This window comes from Solenopsis invicta, chromosome 8 (genome assembly GCF_016802725.1).
Source record: "Solenopsis invicta isolate M01_SB chromosome 8, UNIL_Sinv_3.0, whole genome shotgun sequence".
Taxonomy (NCBI): domain Eukaryota; kingdom Metazoa; phylum Arthropoda; class Insecta; order Hymenoptera; family Formicidae; genus Solenopsis; species Solenopsis invicta.
Window position 1 is genome coordinate 15,819,655 of NC_052671.1, and position 16,521 is coordinate 15,836,175.

Below are 16,521 nucleotides of genomic sequence, written 5' to 3' on the forward strand. Positions count from 1 at the left end.
AGCGCGACAACAACTCGAGGAAATGCAACGTCATAATCACGCGTTGGAGGTTTACGTTTGTTCCCGTATAAATGTGATAGCGGTGTTAAGAGAAAAACAGTAAAAAAAACGTTGTGGACAAAAACATTGGAAACGCTTAAATTGCCGCGCTTCGGTATCACGACGAATGAGCAGTTGCATCGTTCGGCTTATCGATTGCGTATTCCGTTTTTCAGGGGCGTATTTATGCGAGACGCACTTCCGACGAAGCTGCGTCGCAATGAGAACGAAATTATAAATGTCGACGACTCAACAGGGTCGGGCACTCATTGTGTTGGTTATGCAAAGAGAGGAAATATCGCGATGAGAGGAAATAACTTTGACGGTTTTGGCAAACTTCGGATGCCGAGGAAACTCAAGCGATATTTGATGAACAATATAAATTTACTGTAAAATCGGCATTCGTATCAGACGTTCAATCAGAACATTTGCAGACAATTGTGTTTACAATTTCTTTGGGAGATTGATCCGAAAAAGAAAGACGTTTATCGATCCTCGACATGTCGCTGACTCTCACGCTAATCGGAAAAAGCAGCGTCCTCGCGGCGAGTTACTTTCCCGCTTTGGATTGCAACGACGGCGAGTACGAGTTGGAACTTGCCAATTTTGAAACGTATAACATAATACCAAATGTTGATTCCACGAACAATAATTTTTACTTCGACGATAAAACGATAACGATTCCCAGAATCGTACGAATTACCAGATATAAACAGATTTCTGAGAGCCGCTATATTTCGCGAGTAACGAATAATCGGCGAGAACCGTGACGGACGATATTCTGACGCAATCAATGATGATACCGATTATCTTTTCGACTACGAGGATGACAACGATGAAAAGGGTGAACGTTCGATAATTATTCGCGCCGACGATAATACTATAAAAAGTGAGATACGATGTGCTTTTCGCGTTGATTTTACCCAACCGAACAAGTTCGCTATTGAATTTATCTCGTGTATTGCAACCGAACAAATGGTACGCGTCCGACGAACCTGTAAACATCATGAATGTGAATATTATTTGTGTAGAATGTAATATTACCACAGGCGCGTATAGCGATAAGTCAATGCACACGATTCACGAATTCGCGACAAACGTTCCACCGGGATATAAATTGTAGATCATGCCGGCTCAAATCATTTATTGCTTCTCGTCATTGCGCGGAGCGTCACCAATATCACGTTGCGCATCGTCGATCAGAACGGACGAACGATCGATTTTCGCGGTGAAAAGGTAACGATTCGACTTCACTTACAACGAAAATAATAGATATGCTTGCACGCAAATGATGCTTATTCTAAACAAGTCTCACGCAAAAGGAAGTGCACAGCGAACGTATCATCCGGAGAGAGACGCAAACAACATCGGGAGAACAAAAGAAAGAAGACGCAAATTGACGGCAGCAAATGTTGCGTTTCTATGATCGCTCGGTTTCGTCGTGAGAAACGAATATGGCCCAGGATATTCTAAATATCGAAAGTAAGCCCGTTTTCAAAAATCGTATTGTTAAAATCGAAACTCACACCTACAAACCGTACGCAAACACCACGTTCGGATACAGTGCGAGATACGCATACCGATACAGCAGCAGAATTTGTATACTCTACCATGCGAGAGTTTTCTGTACGTCAAGGGAAAGTTTTCGCTAAGACAGATTGACGCGGCGTCAACATCGAAAGATAAGGATGCCGACAGTGATGCCAATGAGAAGAGTTAATAATTGCGTAGCGTTTATGTTCGATGAGATTCGATACGAACTCGATGGCGTAGAGATTGCTAGAAGTAGAAACGTAGGTACAACAAACACAATAAAAAACTATGTATTGCTAACCGACGAACGAAGCAGAACATTAAAAAACGCAGGATGGAACATCACGATGCAACGGACTCTCTCTCTCTCTCTCTCTCTCTCTCTCTCTCTGCGGGAGAATTTAGCTATTATCTCTCAATGTTCTTCTAGGATTTTACGAGGATTACAAACGTTTAGTTATCAATGCGCGTTACGAACTTATTCTCATACGCGCACGTAACGGCCCTAATTGCATAATCGTAAACATTTCCGTGGACAAACGGGTCCTAACTCTATTAAGAGTACAATGGAAGATGCCGCACGTAATGTTGAACGACGCTAACAAATTGGAACAATTTACAAACATTGGAAAGTGGTCGATATCTTAGCATGAGCTTTCGATCGTGGGACTTGTACGAGTTTCCGCTGTTACAGAGCACTACCAAACATTCATAGGCCGTAAAAACTGCCACGCAATTGGAGAAATCGCGATATACTATTTTCACGTTGCAAATAGGAAAACGAAACATTTATGCGGAAGACGCCTCTACATTCGATCATTGTAAACTTACCAACGTAGAATTATATTTAAATTCCAAATTTTATCCTTACGACAATATGAATTTAGATTACAATAATCATAAGTACGCTATACTGTATGATATGTACACAAAATTTAGAAAAGTTTATTACGAATGCAATCGCAAACCTCTTTTGTCTCGTAGAATTTTTGGATAATGGCCCTCTCGTGGTTATCGATTGTTCGAGGCAAAACAAATCGGTGAAAAGCGCCACGGTAGACGTTCGCATCGAATTCGAGTGTAAAAAAAACATTCCGGAAAACACTACGGCTTCTTGCCTCATTATTCATGACAGAGTGGAGTAATATAATCCTTTAACAAATGTAGTACGCAAAATTGTGTAGCAAATACTAATGTAAGTAACAGCAAACCTCGATAGAGATAACATCAATGCTAGCACTACTACTGTGACGCAACGTGTCATCGCTGATCTATAAAAAAACGCTTTCGCTTCCGCAAAATCAAACAATTCGCATCTATCGCTCGTTCTAATCTAAATACGTTTGCAACAATTTTTTTCTCGACAAAAAATGGCACGCACGTGAAAATTGATTGACGTATCCATCTTCGTAGATCTTCAAGGGTTTATCATGGGTGAAAATTTTCGCGTCAAGGAAGTAGCCGTACTGCGACAAGACGACGAACTTACGCATATTTCGTGCGCCACTATTCCCTGATGAAGGATGAGAAACAACAAGCGAATAAGCTAACGGCTCATCATCATCATCTGCACTGGAAGAATGGCGATATTGAGTTTTGACAAGCAAAAAAACTAATTACATACGCTGTGCTCGACGATTGTTTGACGGTAAGGACAACAAAGTCGTCATAAACATCAAAGGGCCGCAAAAACAGACGTGGCTGCAATAGTATCTTGACGAGGATCACTGGTGCAGAATAGACAGTATCGAGGTTGACTTCGAAGACATTGAGAGACTCAGGGATTTGAAAGCATCAAGTTCGTTCCATTGCAGGCGTCATGTCAAAAATTGTGCTATGGATAACGTTATTAAATTGTACGGATGGTCACAACGCACGAAGAATCTATTTCCACCTCCAATTCCACATCCATCAAGAGAAAAAAAAAAAAACAAGAAATAGGAGGAAGACTCGAGATTTGGATATTGGCAAGTTCTGCGACGACGACGACGACGACGACGACGGTGGCGGTAATGGTGACATCATCGAGGATGATAAAAAATCAAAGATATCGACGATGACCGCAAACGAGATGAAAGACTTTTGGTGCCTTTTGCTTCTTCCGACGCTAATGACTTGACGGAAATACGCTCTATGACACTGTAAAAACAGAGTGATAACGTCTAACACGGATGATGCCGATGACGACCACAGCCGCGATAAGAAATTTCCTACCGTCTTTGTTTCTCTTTTGATAAACTTAGGCGATTCAATGCTTTAATTATGCTAGCTGCCGCTAGCGCAGTACTACTAACAAGTCTAATCTTTCTTTGCTGATTATATTATCTCTTACAAATTTACTAATGCACATAGTTACACGCTTTCACAATATTGTAAAATTCACAATATTGCAACGATATGCAACGAATGTATAAAAACGATTTTCATATGACAAATAAAAAAGTTATTTCGCAATTGGTATCTTTTTTCACCGACATTTCCTCCATCCTCTTTTTATCTTTGAACTATTGATCGCATTCTTTATAAGCAGCCAAAACTACAACTCGGTTAGTTTAATATTCTTCCAGTCGCGAATGCGCAACTTATCTAACGTTAATCGATTTGTCACAAGTGTCGTATCTCAAACTGCTCGCGATGCACGTCGCGCTCATTTTTGTCGTTACCATTATATTTGCTGTCAAACCAGAGAATTGCGTGTTTCAGGATGTTGATGTGAAATCGTATCTTTATACATAAATATGGCTATTTTAACGGCAATAATACGCAGCTTTCAATAGATAATTCGAGTGTAATCCATGCACTCGCGGTCTTTCAAGAATATTATCAATTGTTTGGTGACGGTACTTTGAATAACGCGGCATTAGATGTGATGCGTCGACCGCGATGCGGTAATCGGGATATTCCACATTACAAACAAAATAGACAAACGCTAAAGTGAACAAAAACGCATTTAATGTGGAATTTTCAATTTGCCGATAAACCGACTCTAACAATGGCTGAACAGGCATTTTCCTTGTGGACAGCAAAAATACCGTTAATTTTTGAGCGTAAAATATTGAGGCCCATTATGATATCGTACGAAGCGAATAGACACACGATTTCGGATTTATTCAACGCTCAAATTTGCACAAAAACATTTGACGGAAAAAGTGGAGATGTTGCACACGCGATACCTATCGGCTTCTCCATCAACGGATCCATCGCTGTCGCTGACATTCACATTGACAACGCAGAACCATAATATATACGATTGAACAAGAATCCTCCGAATACAATGCATTTGCTTCGTGTGCTCGCACATAAGATCGGTCACGCTCTAGGATTAGAGCACCCGTAAAAATGCAGTGATGTACGCTTACGGTTCTAATTTAGAACCGTATCCCATAGAACTGACCATTGATGACACAGTAGCTATTTAGAATTTATACCAAGCCAGAAACGTTGAGTCTTTGAACGAAATAGCTACGACGATAAAACCCGCCAAACAAATTCCTGAGTACATAAATGTATGTGATGTGTCGTATATAGACAACATACTGTTGGAAAATAAAATGTTTATTACGTACAAACAGTACGCATGGTCAATGAATATAAAAGATAAAAAATATAGCAAATTAATCGTATTGGCAGATTACATGACTTTTCTTCCCAAAAATGTTACAACTAGCAACATCGCATAAGGATGAATTCGCTTCCCAGCGAGGAACATATTCGCGTCGAGTACAAAAACGACGTCTCGTAAAAGAAGAAGCAAACATTCAGCGCCAAAAACGTTGACAACATTCCTTTGAAGCAGGAGAACAGCAAGAATCGAAACGCAAAGAGAAGAAGAAACAATGACGATGCGGAACAGAAAGGTAGCAGCGACAAGATACGAAAAAACGCGTACGTATGTAGAATCTCGAACTTTCTACGCAATGAAAAAATACACACGTTTTTTTTCAGACATTTCTTCGTATGGATATTAGAGAGAAAAAACCTCCTAACAAAAACGGATTATAAATATATAGACATCGGTATCATTGCAAACATTCCATCCTACGTAAACATTCTGCTCGGCGACTGTCACGGTCAGAGCCGGACTAAGGGGGGGCTAAGAGGGCGACGGCCCCGGGCGCAACGCTGTAGGGGGCGCCGTCAAGCGCCGGCGCCTCTACCGATGCTCTATGGGCCTGTCGCACATGAAATGCATAACAGAGCATACTACGTTTATGCTCTGTTATGCATTTCATGTGCGACAGGCCCATAAGGCAAACTAATGGCCGCTAAATCAATGAGAATCTTATGTAAATCAATATGGCGACTTTATGACAGATGCTCATTGATCCAGCGATCTTATGCTGTGCTTATGCTTTGTTATGCATTTCATGTGCGACAGGCCTAATACGTCCGTTTGGGGCCGCTTACAAGTTCGGACATGTTCGCCCGTTATTCATATTTTTTTTACCCGTCGATTGCATCACAATCGGCCGCCGGGACAGCCTTGCTGTCCTCGAGCTTTGTATAGTGTTTGAATAAAATCTGAATTAGAGAACCTGTGCTATATCGTCACAACGGTAGACGGAAGGCACTAGCTTCCCCACCCGGGAGGAAATTAAAAAAAAAATAAAAGGTATGTCTTTTATAGTAGTAAATCATGTTTTTTCTTTTTAGTATAATTATAAAAATATCTAAATGTATACCGCAACTATTTAATATTTCTTCAATGTTATTTTTATGTCAGTTTATAGTAGATTGACGATTAAAATGTCAAAAAAATCAGGAGCAGAGCTAAGAAAGATACGCAAAAGAAAAGAAGAAGAAAAAATAGAGTTAGCAAAAAATTGGAAGCAATGCTTAGCCCGAATTGCAAAAGTAACAGAATCAAATACAAGTGGAATATCAGAAGACGAAAAAAAAGATAATGTTCCTGTAATTACGTCTAGTTCAAGCGATGTTCATGAATCTAGTTCGAGAGAAATATCAAAAGATGAAAAAAACAAAGTATCCAATATTATTGCCAGTACTTCTACAGAAGAACAATGTAATCCAGAGGAAGAACAAAAATTTAAAAATATAAATTATAGTGATCCCGCTACTTGGCAAAGAATGAACATTTATAATGAACATTTTATTTGTGCCTTGGTAGCTCATGGTCCAGTTCATGATACGGAAGCAGATTTTTCCCACTCAGCAAGTAACGACGGGCGTCATTTTTCTGCAGCATGGTTTTTCAAATGTATGCCAAATGGTGAAAAAGTAAAGAGGGACTGGCTCTTGTATAGTAGATCGAAAGGAGCAGTATTTTGTTTCCCTTGTTTACTATTTAGCAAAAACAGCATGAATTCTCCAAAAATTGCAAATATTGATAGCGGTTTTTCCAACTGGAGAAAAATGAATCCTCAAATTCCTGATCACGAAAACAGCGTAGAACATAAAAATGCATTTATTAAATGGAAGGAATTAGAACAATGCCTAAAACTTGGACACACTATTAATTCTGATATAGAAAAAAATATTCTAATGGAAAAAAATAAGTGGAAGCGGATTTTAACTGCGATAATTGATTCCATATTGCACTGTGCAGAGAATAATCTAGCCTTAAGAGGTACATCAGACAATATCGATGATCGTCAATCAGGAATGTTTCTTAAAAATATCAGACTTATTGCAAAATATGATAAAGAAATTGCGCGACATGTAGATTCAATTAGGAATAATCCAAATCGAACCGTATCATATTTTTCTAAAACAATTCAAAATGAAATTATACATCTTATGGGCAAACAGATAAAAAATAAAATTTTTGATGATATTAGAGAAGCAACCTACTTTGCGATTTCATTCGACTGCACTCCTGATATTTCTCACAAGGAACAAATGGTACAGATTATTAGGTATGTTAAGCTCACAGATGATGGGCAATATAAAGTTGAGGAAAGATTTATTGATTTTATTGAATCAAAAAGCAAAACTGGTGAGGCATTAGCTAATCAAATTATTAACAAGATTCAAACAGATGGACTAAATATAGAAAACTGCAGAGCTCAATGCTACGATAACGGGTCAAACATGGCCGGTAAATACAAAGGAGTACAAGCTAGAATATTAGCAAGAAATGAATTTGCTTATTTTGTTCCATGTACAGCTCATTCCCTCAATTTAGTGGGAGTACACGCGGCCAGTGTAACTTCAAAAATGATGTCATTCTTCGGCACTGTTCAAAATCTTTTTGTGTTCTTTTCATCATCAACAGAAAGATGGGACATTTTAACAGCAAATTTAAAAAATTTTTCCTTAAAAAAGCAATCAGATACTCGATGGTCATCAAAAAAAAGAGCGATCGCTGCTTTATGTCAGGAACTTGAAAATGTTATTAAAGCATTAGAGAAAATTATTGAATTAAAAAGAAATGTAGAAACTGTATCAGCTGCCAATAGTTTTTTAAAACAAATTGATTATGATTTTATATGTAGCCTTACAGTTTGGTACAATATTCTAAACAAAATTGACAAAGTGAATATAGCATTGCAGAAAAAAGAACTATCTATTTCTCAGGCAAGTACGTTAATTGATGGGTTAAAAAATGATATAATGGACACTCGAAATCAAATCGTAGATTTTTATAAAGAAAGTTCTACTTTAGCTGCTTCATTAAACATCGAGGTATGTTTTAAAGAAACGCGTAAAAGAAAGGTTCCAAAACAATTTTTTTACGAAGCGGAAGATGAAAGCCAATCACTGACTGAAGAAGACAGATTTAAAGTTACCTATTTGGAAGTCATTGACACAATAATTAGTCATTTAAATTGGAGATTCCAAGAATTAACTAAAGTTGCTTCTGATTTTGAATTTCTTAGTGGTAAAAGTCTTTCATCTTTAGATGCAGATGAATTAAAAAAACATAGTACTGATCTAGCTTTAAAATATAATAAGGATTTAAACTCAAATGAACTTGTTACTGAAGTAATAAGTGCAAAAACGTTATTAAAAACTTTAAATAAAGATTTTCACAAATTAAATCACTTAGAGGTCTTACAGTTAATAAATGATTATAATTTAACTTCAGGTTATCCTAATATGCAAGTTGCTTATCGAATATATTTAACAATACCTGTGACATCCGCTAGTGCTGAAAGATCGTTCAGCAAACTTAAAATAATTAAGAACTATTTGAGATCAACTATGAATCAAGATAGGATAAGTAATCTTAGTTTGTTATCTATTGAATGGGATTTGGCGAAGTCATTAGATTATAGTGACTTAATAGAAGATTTTTCTACTTTAAAAGCTCGTAAAGTGAAGTTTACCTAAACTTTTATTTTTGTTAATCTTGAAATTGTTTACTGTATTTTGTTAATTTAAATTTAAAAAATATATATAAATATTCTATAAATATGTTTAAATTTTTATAATTTTCTTTAAATATTTGTCTTCAGAATAAAACATATATCTTTTGTATAATAAAAAAACTTGTTACAATACCAGAAAATTCCTTTTTGTTATTTTCGCACACGTTTTATTTTGTCTTACTATTTTACGCATAACACTTTCATGTTTAATTTGAATGACTTGTCAACGCATTCAAATTTTAGTTAAAATAGTAAAATTTTAACTAATTGTAGAAAAATAATACAGGATGTCAAAACGCAAAAGCAAAGTTAAAATCTCTTATTGTTAGACTAAAACTGTTAGTTTCTACACCAAAAAATTTAATTTTTAAACTGCATTTTCTTTTATTATGATTAGAAGCACTTTGGCAGTTTGAGTAGATAAAAACTACAAAAAATGCAAAGATACAAAACAAAATACTACACTTTTGCGTTTTGTTATTTATTGTAATATGCCTTTAAGGTGAGGGCGCAATATTCTACATTTGCCCCGGGCGCAAGATTGCCTTAGTCCGGCTCTGGTCACGGTCAAGAGGGTTTTATCACATTTTATCATTTCCGAATTAGACAATTTTATTGTAGATCACAAATTGTCCGAACGTTTTGACCAGCATATAATAGAATCACCTTTGTTTTACGCTTGGACAGAGAACTTTACGAAATATTGAAATGACCGCGATGACATTCACAACGAAGCGTTCTGTCGACAGCCTGTGATAGCAAAATCGACCAGCTACGTCGAATATCGCGGAGGAGTACAAAAAGGTAGTGCTAAAAGTTGTCGAGGATGACGAGATTGACGATAACGCTGATAGCAGCAGCACAACGGTATCAGAGACGGAAGCAGCTTGCAACAAAGGGGCATCTGGAGGTGTCGATTCGTTTTTGAATCTTGTTACAAAAAATTCGGGCATGGAGCAGTATAGTGCAAAAGTGGAAGAAGGTCTCTATTACACCGCTCGTTCATTAGGAGAAACTGGGGAATGATTAATATGCATAGACGTATACGATGTTCGAGATATCGCTGGTAAAAGCAGACGTCATTGGTGGAAGAAGGCACAAGTCAGATCGCAATTGCTCGCTTCCTCGTGAAGAAATATGAAGCTGCGCATGATCGAGAGAGTTCTCGATGTAGCTGTCGACAAATCGAAAAAGAGTCCTTATTTGACAATAGACGTACGCAACGTTGAATAGTAAAAAGGTAGTATTTTTTATATTTTTATTTTTTAATTTTTATAAATCGTTTGTTTCAAAGCTGATTTTTATGTAAAAGTAATAATATTTGTACGTTTGCAGCGATAGGCATTCAGGCATGCAGTCAAAGACGCTATGGAGCTAAAAAATTTGAAAGTTTTATTTGTTTAAAAAATATAATGAATGTGTGTGCTTGAGCGAGAGAGAAGAGATAGCGCACTTTGCGGTTGCGTTTCCGAGATGAGGTAAAGCAATCTAGCGAACGTAGCTACACGCATAATGATACGAGTGTTTCGTTAATTGAAAATGATGCAATGTTAAACGTTTAGAGGCTGTAAGTTTTTTTTATTTGACAGAGTATAATCAGTAGTAATGTAGTACAAAGTATACATCGTTATGGGAATAGAATAGTTGGGATTAAATTTTTGGTATTTAGAAAGTTATATTTTTGTTTGCTAAAGAGAAAACGGTGGTTTATTCGACGGATGCGGTAAGCCTATTATCGATTTGCTATTCTTATGCAATATATTGCAGTGTTTATATAACATAATTCAGTATTCCTACGTTTGCTTGACAACTTATAGGTAAATTTGCGCGTGATAAGTGAATAATGTTCAGCATGGTAGGAGAATACAATAGGTGTAGTGTACAAAGATATGTATTGTGTAACAAAATAATGTTTTTATTTAGCGCCGCGTAAAAGGATGCAGGAGTGAGAGTCGGCAGTGATCGATGTACGTAGACAATTAGAACGAATTAACAACAATGTCATTTGGATGGAAACAGACTGGAGTAGCAGTTTTGCCGCTCTCTTCAGGATACTAACCACTGCTGAAGTGTATTTGGAATTTTGCCGCTCTCTTCAGGATACTAACCACTGCTGAAGTGTATTTGGAAAAACGTCTGGTAATGGAGAAAGAAAGGAAGAGGAATGGTGATGAGTATCATTGTTACTGTATTTTTGTCATTAATGTATTTGTTGTTATATATCCATTTTGTTTTTTTTTCAGATTATGCAATGGAATGCAAGAACAATTGCGATTGTCCTTACAAATACGACTATTTTGATACACAAAATGTAAAGCAGATAAAATTGGGTTTTTGTTATTCATTGAGAAGCGTGTGTACGTGTAAACGCTGTAGAATGTACATGTAAGCAATGTAGCGGATATTGTCGTGCGTGTAATGTCGTGACAGCGATGTAACGGGTAATGCGTGTGCGTGTGATGTGGCATTGTAGAGAAACATGTACGTGTGAACGATGTGGCGGGTAATGATGCGTGTGACGTCGTGGCATTATAGAAAGCTGTATTTTTTTCGTTTATTATTATCGTTATTATATATCGGCTACAAAAAAGTTTATTAAAGATTTGAAGTTGCACATATCTTTATTATTTCATAGTACAATGATTCATAGCAGTTTCCTCTTTGAGTACAACATTTTTCTTTCATTGTTTAATTATCGTAGAGCAAACCGAAGTATAAAGCTAGCAACTCACATTCGACGATATCGTTTTTATCGTAGGATTCGTATTCGCGTATAGTTTTCGGGATATTAGTATGATCGGAAACAGTAAACGGAAGAGAAATCGCGATAGTTTCGCGTCAACGTTCGCAGTTATCGCGGCCAGCGAATAAATCAAGCGATTCACGCAATGCTCCAGATTAAATATGTTGTAGATGATACTTTTAAATAATGTTAGATAGGCTGTCGATGTCTCAATTCGTAACAATGGCACACTGTTCAATTTGCCAAATCGCAACGTAAACTTTTCAATGTTTTTATATGTATAAAACAATCGGGAGATTGCAACTCCTCGCCGTTGCTCGAGTGTAGGTGTAACAGCACAAAACGTTTTTGATCGATCAAAGCTTTCCACATATCGTGCGAAAGAGAGATATATGCAATGAATCCTAACATATGTCTCAAATTTTGACTCAAGGGCATTCTCGCATCCCTCGTATCCTGCAATATCTCTAGCATTGAGAACGTAGGAGCGTTGTCGGCAATACTCTGAAGTTGATCCAATTGAGACAAAGTTGCAAACTCACTGTTCAACATTTGTTGAACGTCATTTTCCAAACTCACCATTTTTTATATTTTATACAACAGCGTGTTATACATTTTAACACTTTACACGATTATGCGCAAATAAAGAATTTTTCTGCTAAACAGCAGCAGTTTTACATAAGTTATCCAGACAAATAAATCGTAGCATGACAATAATTCCAACATTATTAGAAAACCGCAACGCATCGATATGCAAGAACACAGACAACGTAATTAATAAAATCTTATCCTCAAAACCATATAAGGAAAGAGCATCACCATGAGTTTGCAAACGATAATATCTACGCAACTCACAACGTTAGACAAATGCAAATAGTAGGCGCGCTATCGTAAATCAAAGCAGCGCCCAAAACCACACAATTTGTCTAGCTTGATAAATTACATAACGAAATAATATATCGGAAAAGATGCAATGATGTATTACCAATAGTATGCACCGCGTGTCAATCCAATTAACCGCAGATAACGCGTCAACATACATCGTGTCACCTCCAAAAAAAAAAAAATATATCTATACTCTCCTTCCGCTTTTAGAACCCTCCCTCTCCCCCCGCCCCCACCTATCGCAAACACTATGCATTGTCGTTATTACTATGCACCATGCGTTGATAAGAGTAATTGCAAATAGCGTGTCACGAAGCATCGTAACACCTCCTGAAAAAATATACTTTTCTTCTGCTTTTAGAAGCCACCATCTATCGCAAAAGATGTACGTTACCATTACCATTATTAATAATTATTAATATGCACCGTAGATAATACGATTAATATTAACCGCAGATAACGCGTCATGATGCATAGTATATCCTCCTAAAAAAGTATACTCTCCTACTTATTCTAAATTAGAATTTCCCTATGTAAACAATGACACATTGAAATAAAGATGCACCTCGTATTTATTAAAGCGCAACGAGCGTCAATGCGATTAACCGCAGGTAACGCGTCGTGCTACGCCGTACCACCTCCCACGCGGCGGCAGAGACTCAAGGTCGTCTCCTATCTCACCGCTATAATATATTAGAAAGTACAGTATCTAAGAACCAGCCTCATCAACCCTTCCCCGCTCTCACGCACACATATACAGTGAGTCGAAATAAACGCACAATCGAATTTGTTTCCCCCCACCTTTTCATCTCACCCCCCCCCGCCCACCGCTTACGGCAAAAGCCACGGCCGATTTCCCCCACACGTCTCCCCTCGCGGAACACCTCTTGTTCTGAGGCGCACCTATCCTTCCAACTGAGCGGCTTTAGAGTATCAATTTATTGGTAACCACGTGCTGTGAGAAAAGATCGAGTTTCAAACGTGATAGAGAGGAAGACACTTAGTGAAGCTGTACATTATCTTTCAGATGTGATTAGAAAACTTGACCCACAAACTATCCAAATGTGACGGAGATGTCAGCAATGTAAAATAAAAAAGCGTCCATAAACAAACCTCAATCATTTTAAATAATACAGGCGTCACCGTGACAGTTTGCCGAAACGAGATAACGTTACCCTCATTAGGCGCAAGAAAAGAAATATACAAAAATCACGCGTTGGCTATCGGAGGCTACAAAGGTATAGCGAAAACATATCGCCAAATTCGCAAAAAACACTACTACTCTAAGATAAAAGCTGACATTCAGACATACATACAAAACTGTCGGAATTGCCAGCTGAAAGAATTAGTCCAAAGAAAAACAAAACAACTGATGGTGTTGACCGACACAACAAACGCAGTCTTCGATAAGATTTCAATGGATATTATAGGGCCTCTCCCTACTTCACACGATAGAAAATTTTATATCTTGACTATACAAGACCTTTTAACTAAGTGTTCACTGGCAATCTCGATAAACGTGCTGGCGCTATAGATGTAGTGGATGCCTTCGTCAACGAATTTATGAGTATCTATGGTGTCCCCAAAGTACTCTTGACCGATCAAAGGTCACATTTTCTAACCAGTTTGATGAAGGCAATCGCCAAGAGATTTAAGATAACTAAGTATACAACAACTGCATACAGGCCACAAGCAAATTGCTCCATCGAGTATTCACACTATATCCTCTGGAAGTACCTAAAGCAAATCATGATAAGCAAAAAAGATTGGAGCAGCCACCTTAAGTTGGCATGATTTTCTTATAATACAAGTGTCCATGAGGGGACTCAATACAACCCTCATAAATTAGTTTTTGGCAAGGTTGCGCAAACACCGACTTGCGAGATACTACCACAGGATATATTGAACAAAAGCTATGCAGACTATCTCACTAACTTGTACAACAAACTCAAAGATATGCAAAAAACAGCGTGCGGTAATCTAGAGCGCGCAAAATTTAAAGCTAAACGCTACTATGATAAGAAAGCAAACCTGCGTAGTTTTAAGGTTGGTGATAAGGCATACCTGCTAAAAGAACCGACGCATAAGTTAGGGGACCAGTATACTGTATAAGAATAAAGGTTTTAAAAAATAATAGCGTCAAACTAAAAATAAGTAGTAAATTAGCAAGAACCGTTCATATGGACAAGTTGAAGCCAGTCCTCACCCATAACTAACCTCTGGAAGAACCCCCCCCCCCCACAGCCATCGGAGGACGCAGTCGATAGTCAAACCTCGGATGACAACTAGTAGACATGCTCCTGCTAATTATCATCGTGGCCTTATCCTTCGCGTTATGTCTCATTGGCTATAACTGCGGAGGCCAGGGTTTTAATATAACACTATCACTCCTTGACGTTGGTGAGAGCGACATGAACGACATTGAGCTACTAAAAGAGAAAACGTATATGCAACTTATGCAGCTATTAAACTTCGACAAAATCCCAGCCATTCAATTGGGCAGAACCATCAACTATTGCGACATGCACTCTCACATTTCAATAGTTCATAACGGAAAGAAGGAATACCTGCAAAAAATAAGAGAGCGAGCATGCAAAGGATTACATGAATCTGGATCATTCTCTATCGCCAATGCCGATAAAATCATCATGAACGCTTAACTTGAGAAGCGTTACACTGGCCGGGTCGGCCACAGCAGACTGCAAGAGCTCGGGTATGTTCGCGGCTGCCAAAGCTATCTCTAAACGACAGGTACTCGATAATCAGAGATACGACAATCGTTATCGCCCCAACTACAATCATAATTCTCGCTACACGATTTCTACCGGAAAATCTCTGACCGCACAGCGACAAAACCGCCCCACGTATCGTAATTCCGAGCATCCGCCGCGACAAGACTGCTTTATATATCGCAATCCAGACTATCAACGGCGACAAAATCGCACATATCGTAGTTCTGATTATTCGCAGCCACGAGACCGCCTGATATATCGTAACGCCGACTACCCGCGGTCAACTCCGCAAAGAGACGCATCACGCGATCGCGATTTTGAGAAGCAACGTGAGACGCACTCAAATGATAAGATCTATCGTTATTACAAAGGCATCGGGCATGAATTAAAAGAATGCGTAAGCGGTAATATAACAACGCACGCCGTGAAAAGTCGAAAAACGTGCCCAGTCCGTTGAAACGACGAGACACGATCCTGGAGAACAATTGAAAACAAACTCGTGCCATGAACACAATCAAAGCGCAAGAGATTCACGTGATGAGCCACGAGAGCAATCCAGAATCGCGATACTGAACACCGCTGTAATTTTCATACGCGCCAACTATAACTATTTCCGCGGTAGGCTTTCTCCAAGAAACTAATTTTATGATCGACACTGGGGCAGAGCACCCAATGTCATCAAGAAACGCAGTATACATCCCAACGTAAAAACACGACAACCCGCTTCTCCTTAGTGGCATTACTAGTAGGCGTGTCAAGATGCTCGGGTCTATTGAGTTGTTAATAATTGATAACCCAGTTATACTTCATATGGTGCCCGACAACTTTCCCATTACGCAAGAGGGCTTCTTAGGATCAGACTTCTTGCGCAATGTTTCTACTATCAATCTTCTAGATCACCACTTAGAGTGGCATGAAAATATAATTTTATTCTCATCCCTCGAGACGATTGTAGTTCCCGCGAGGTCACAAACTACTTTTTACCTTAGGTTAAATAATCCAGAAATCAAATTCGATCGCATCCCAAGAATCCACTTGTGCAATGGTGATTACCTAGGAAACGCCGTTGTTACTAATCGAAATGTAAAGCTCACATTCGATTGATAAATACAAGCAAAGTAAATCGGGAACTTATCGTTCTCAATATTAAGTTACAAGAGATAGACTTAGTGTCTGATATCTGCCCTGAAAGCAAGAATCACGGGATCGCCGTAAACATAATTCAACACGACAAAACTCAACGATCAAATCCGACAAC

General features: G+C 38.2%; 2 protein-coding genes across 2 annotated transcripts in view; one reads left to right on the plus strand and one right to left on the minus strand.

Annotated features, from left to right (window-relative positions):
* Window positions 1-16,521, minus strand: part of LOC105197169 (FK506-binding protein 15) — a 264,070-nt gene that overhangs the window by 120,715 nt on the left and 126,834 nt on the right. The window lies entirely within an intron of this gene.
* LOC105203683 (zinc finger MYM-type protein 1) lies at window positions 6,319-9,929 on the plus strand. Its single transcript, XM_039452875.1, has 3 exons — window positions 6,319-7,630; window positions 8,621-8,850; window positions 9,663-9,929. Exons 1-3 carry the CDS (start codon window positions 6,319-6,321, stop codon window positions 9,927-9,929), a joined length of 1,809 nt encoding a protein of 602 aa, XP_039308809.1.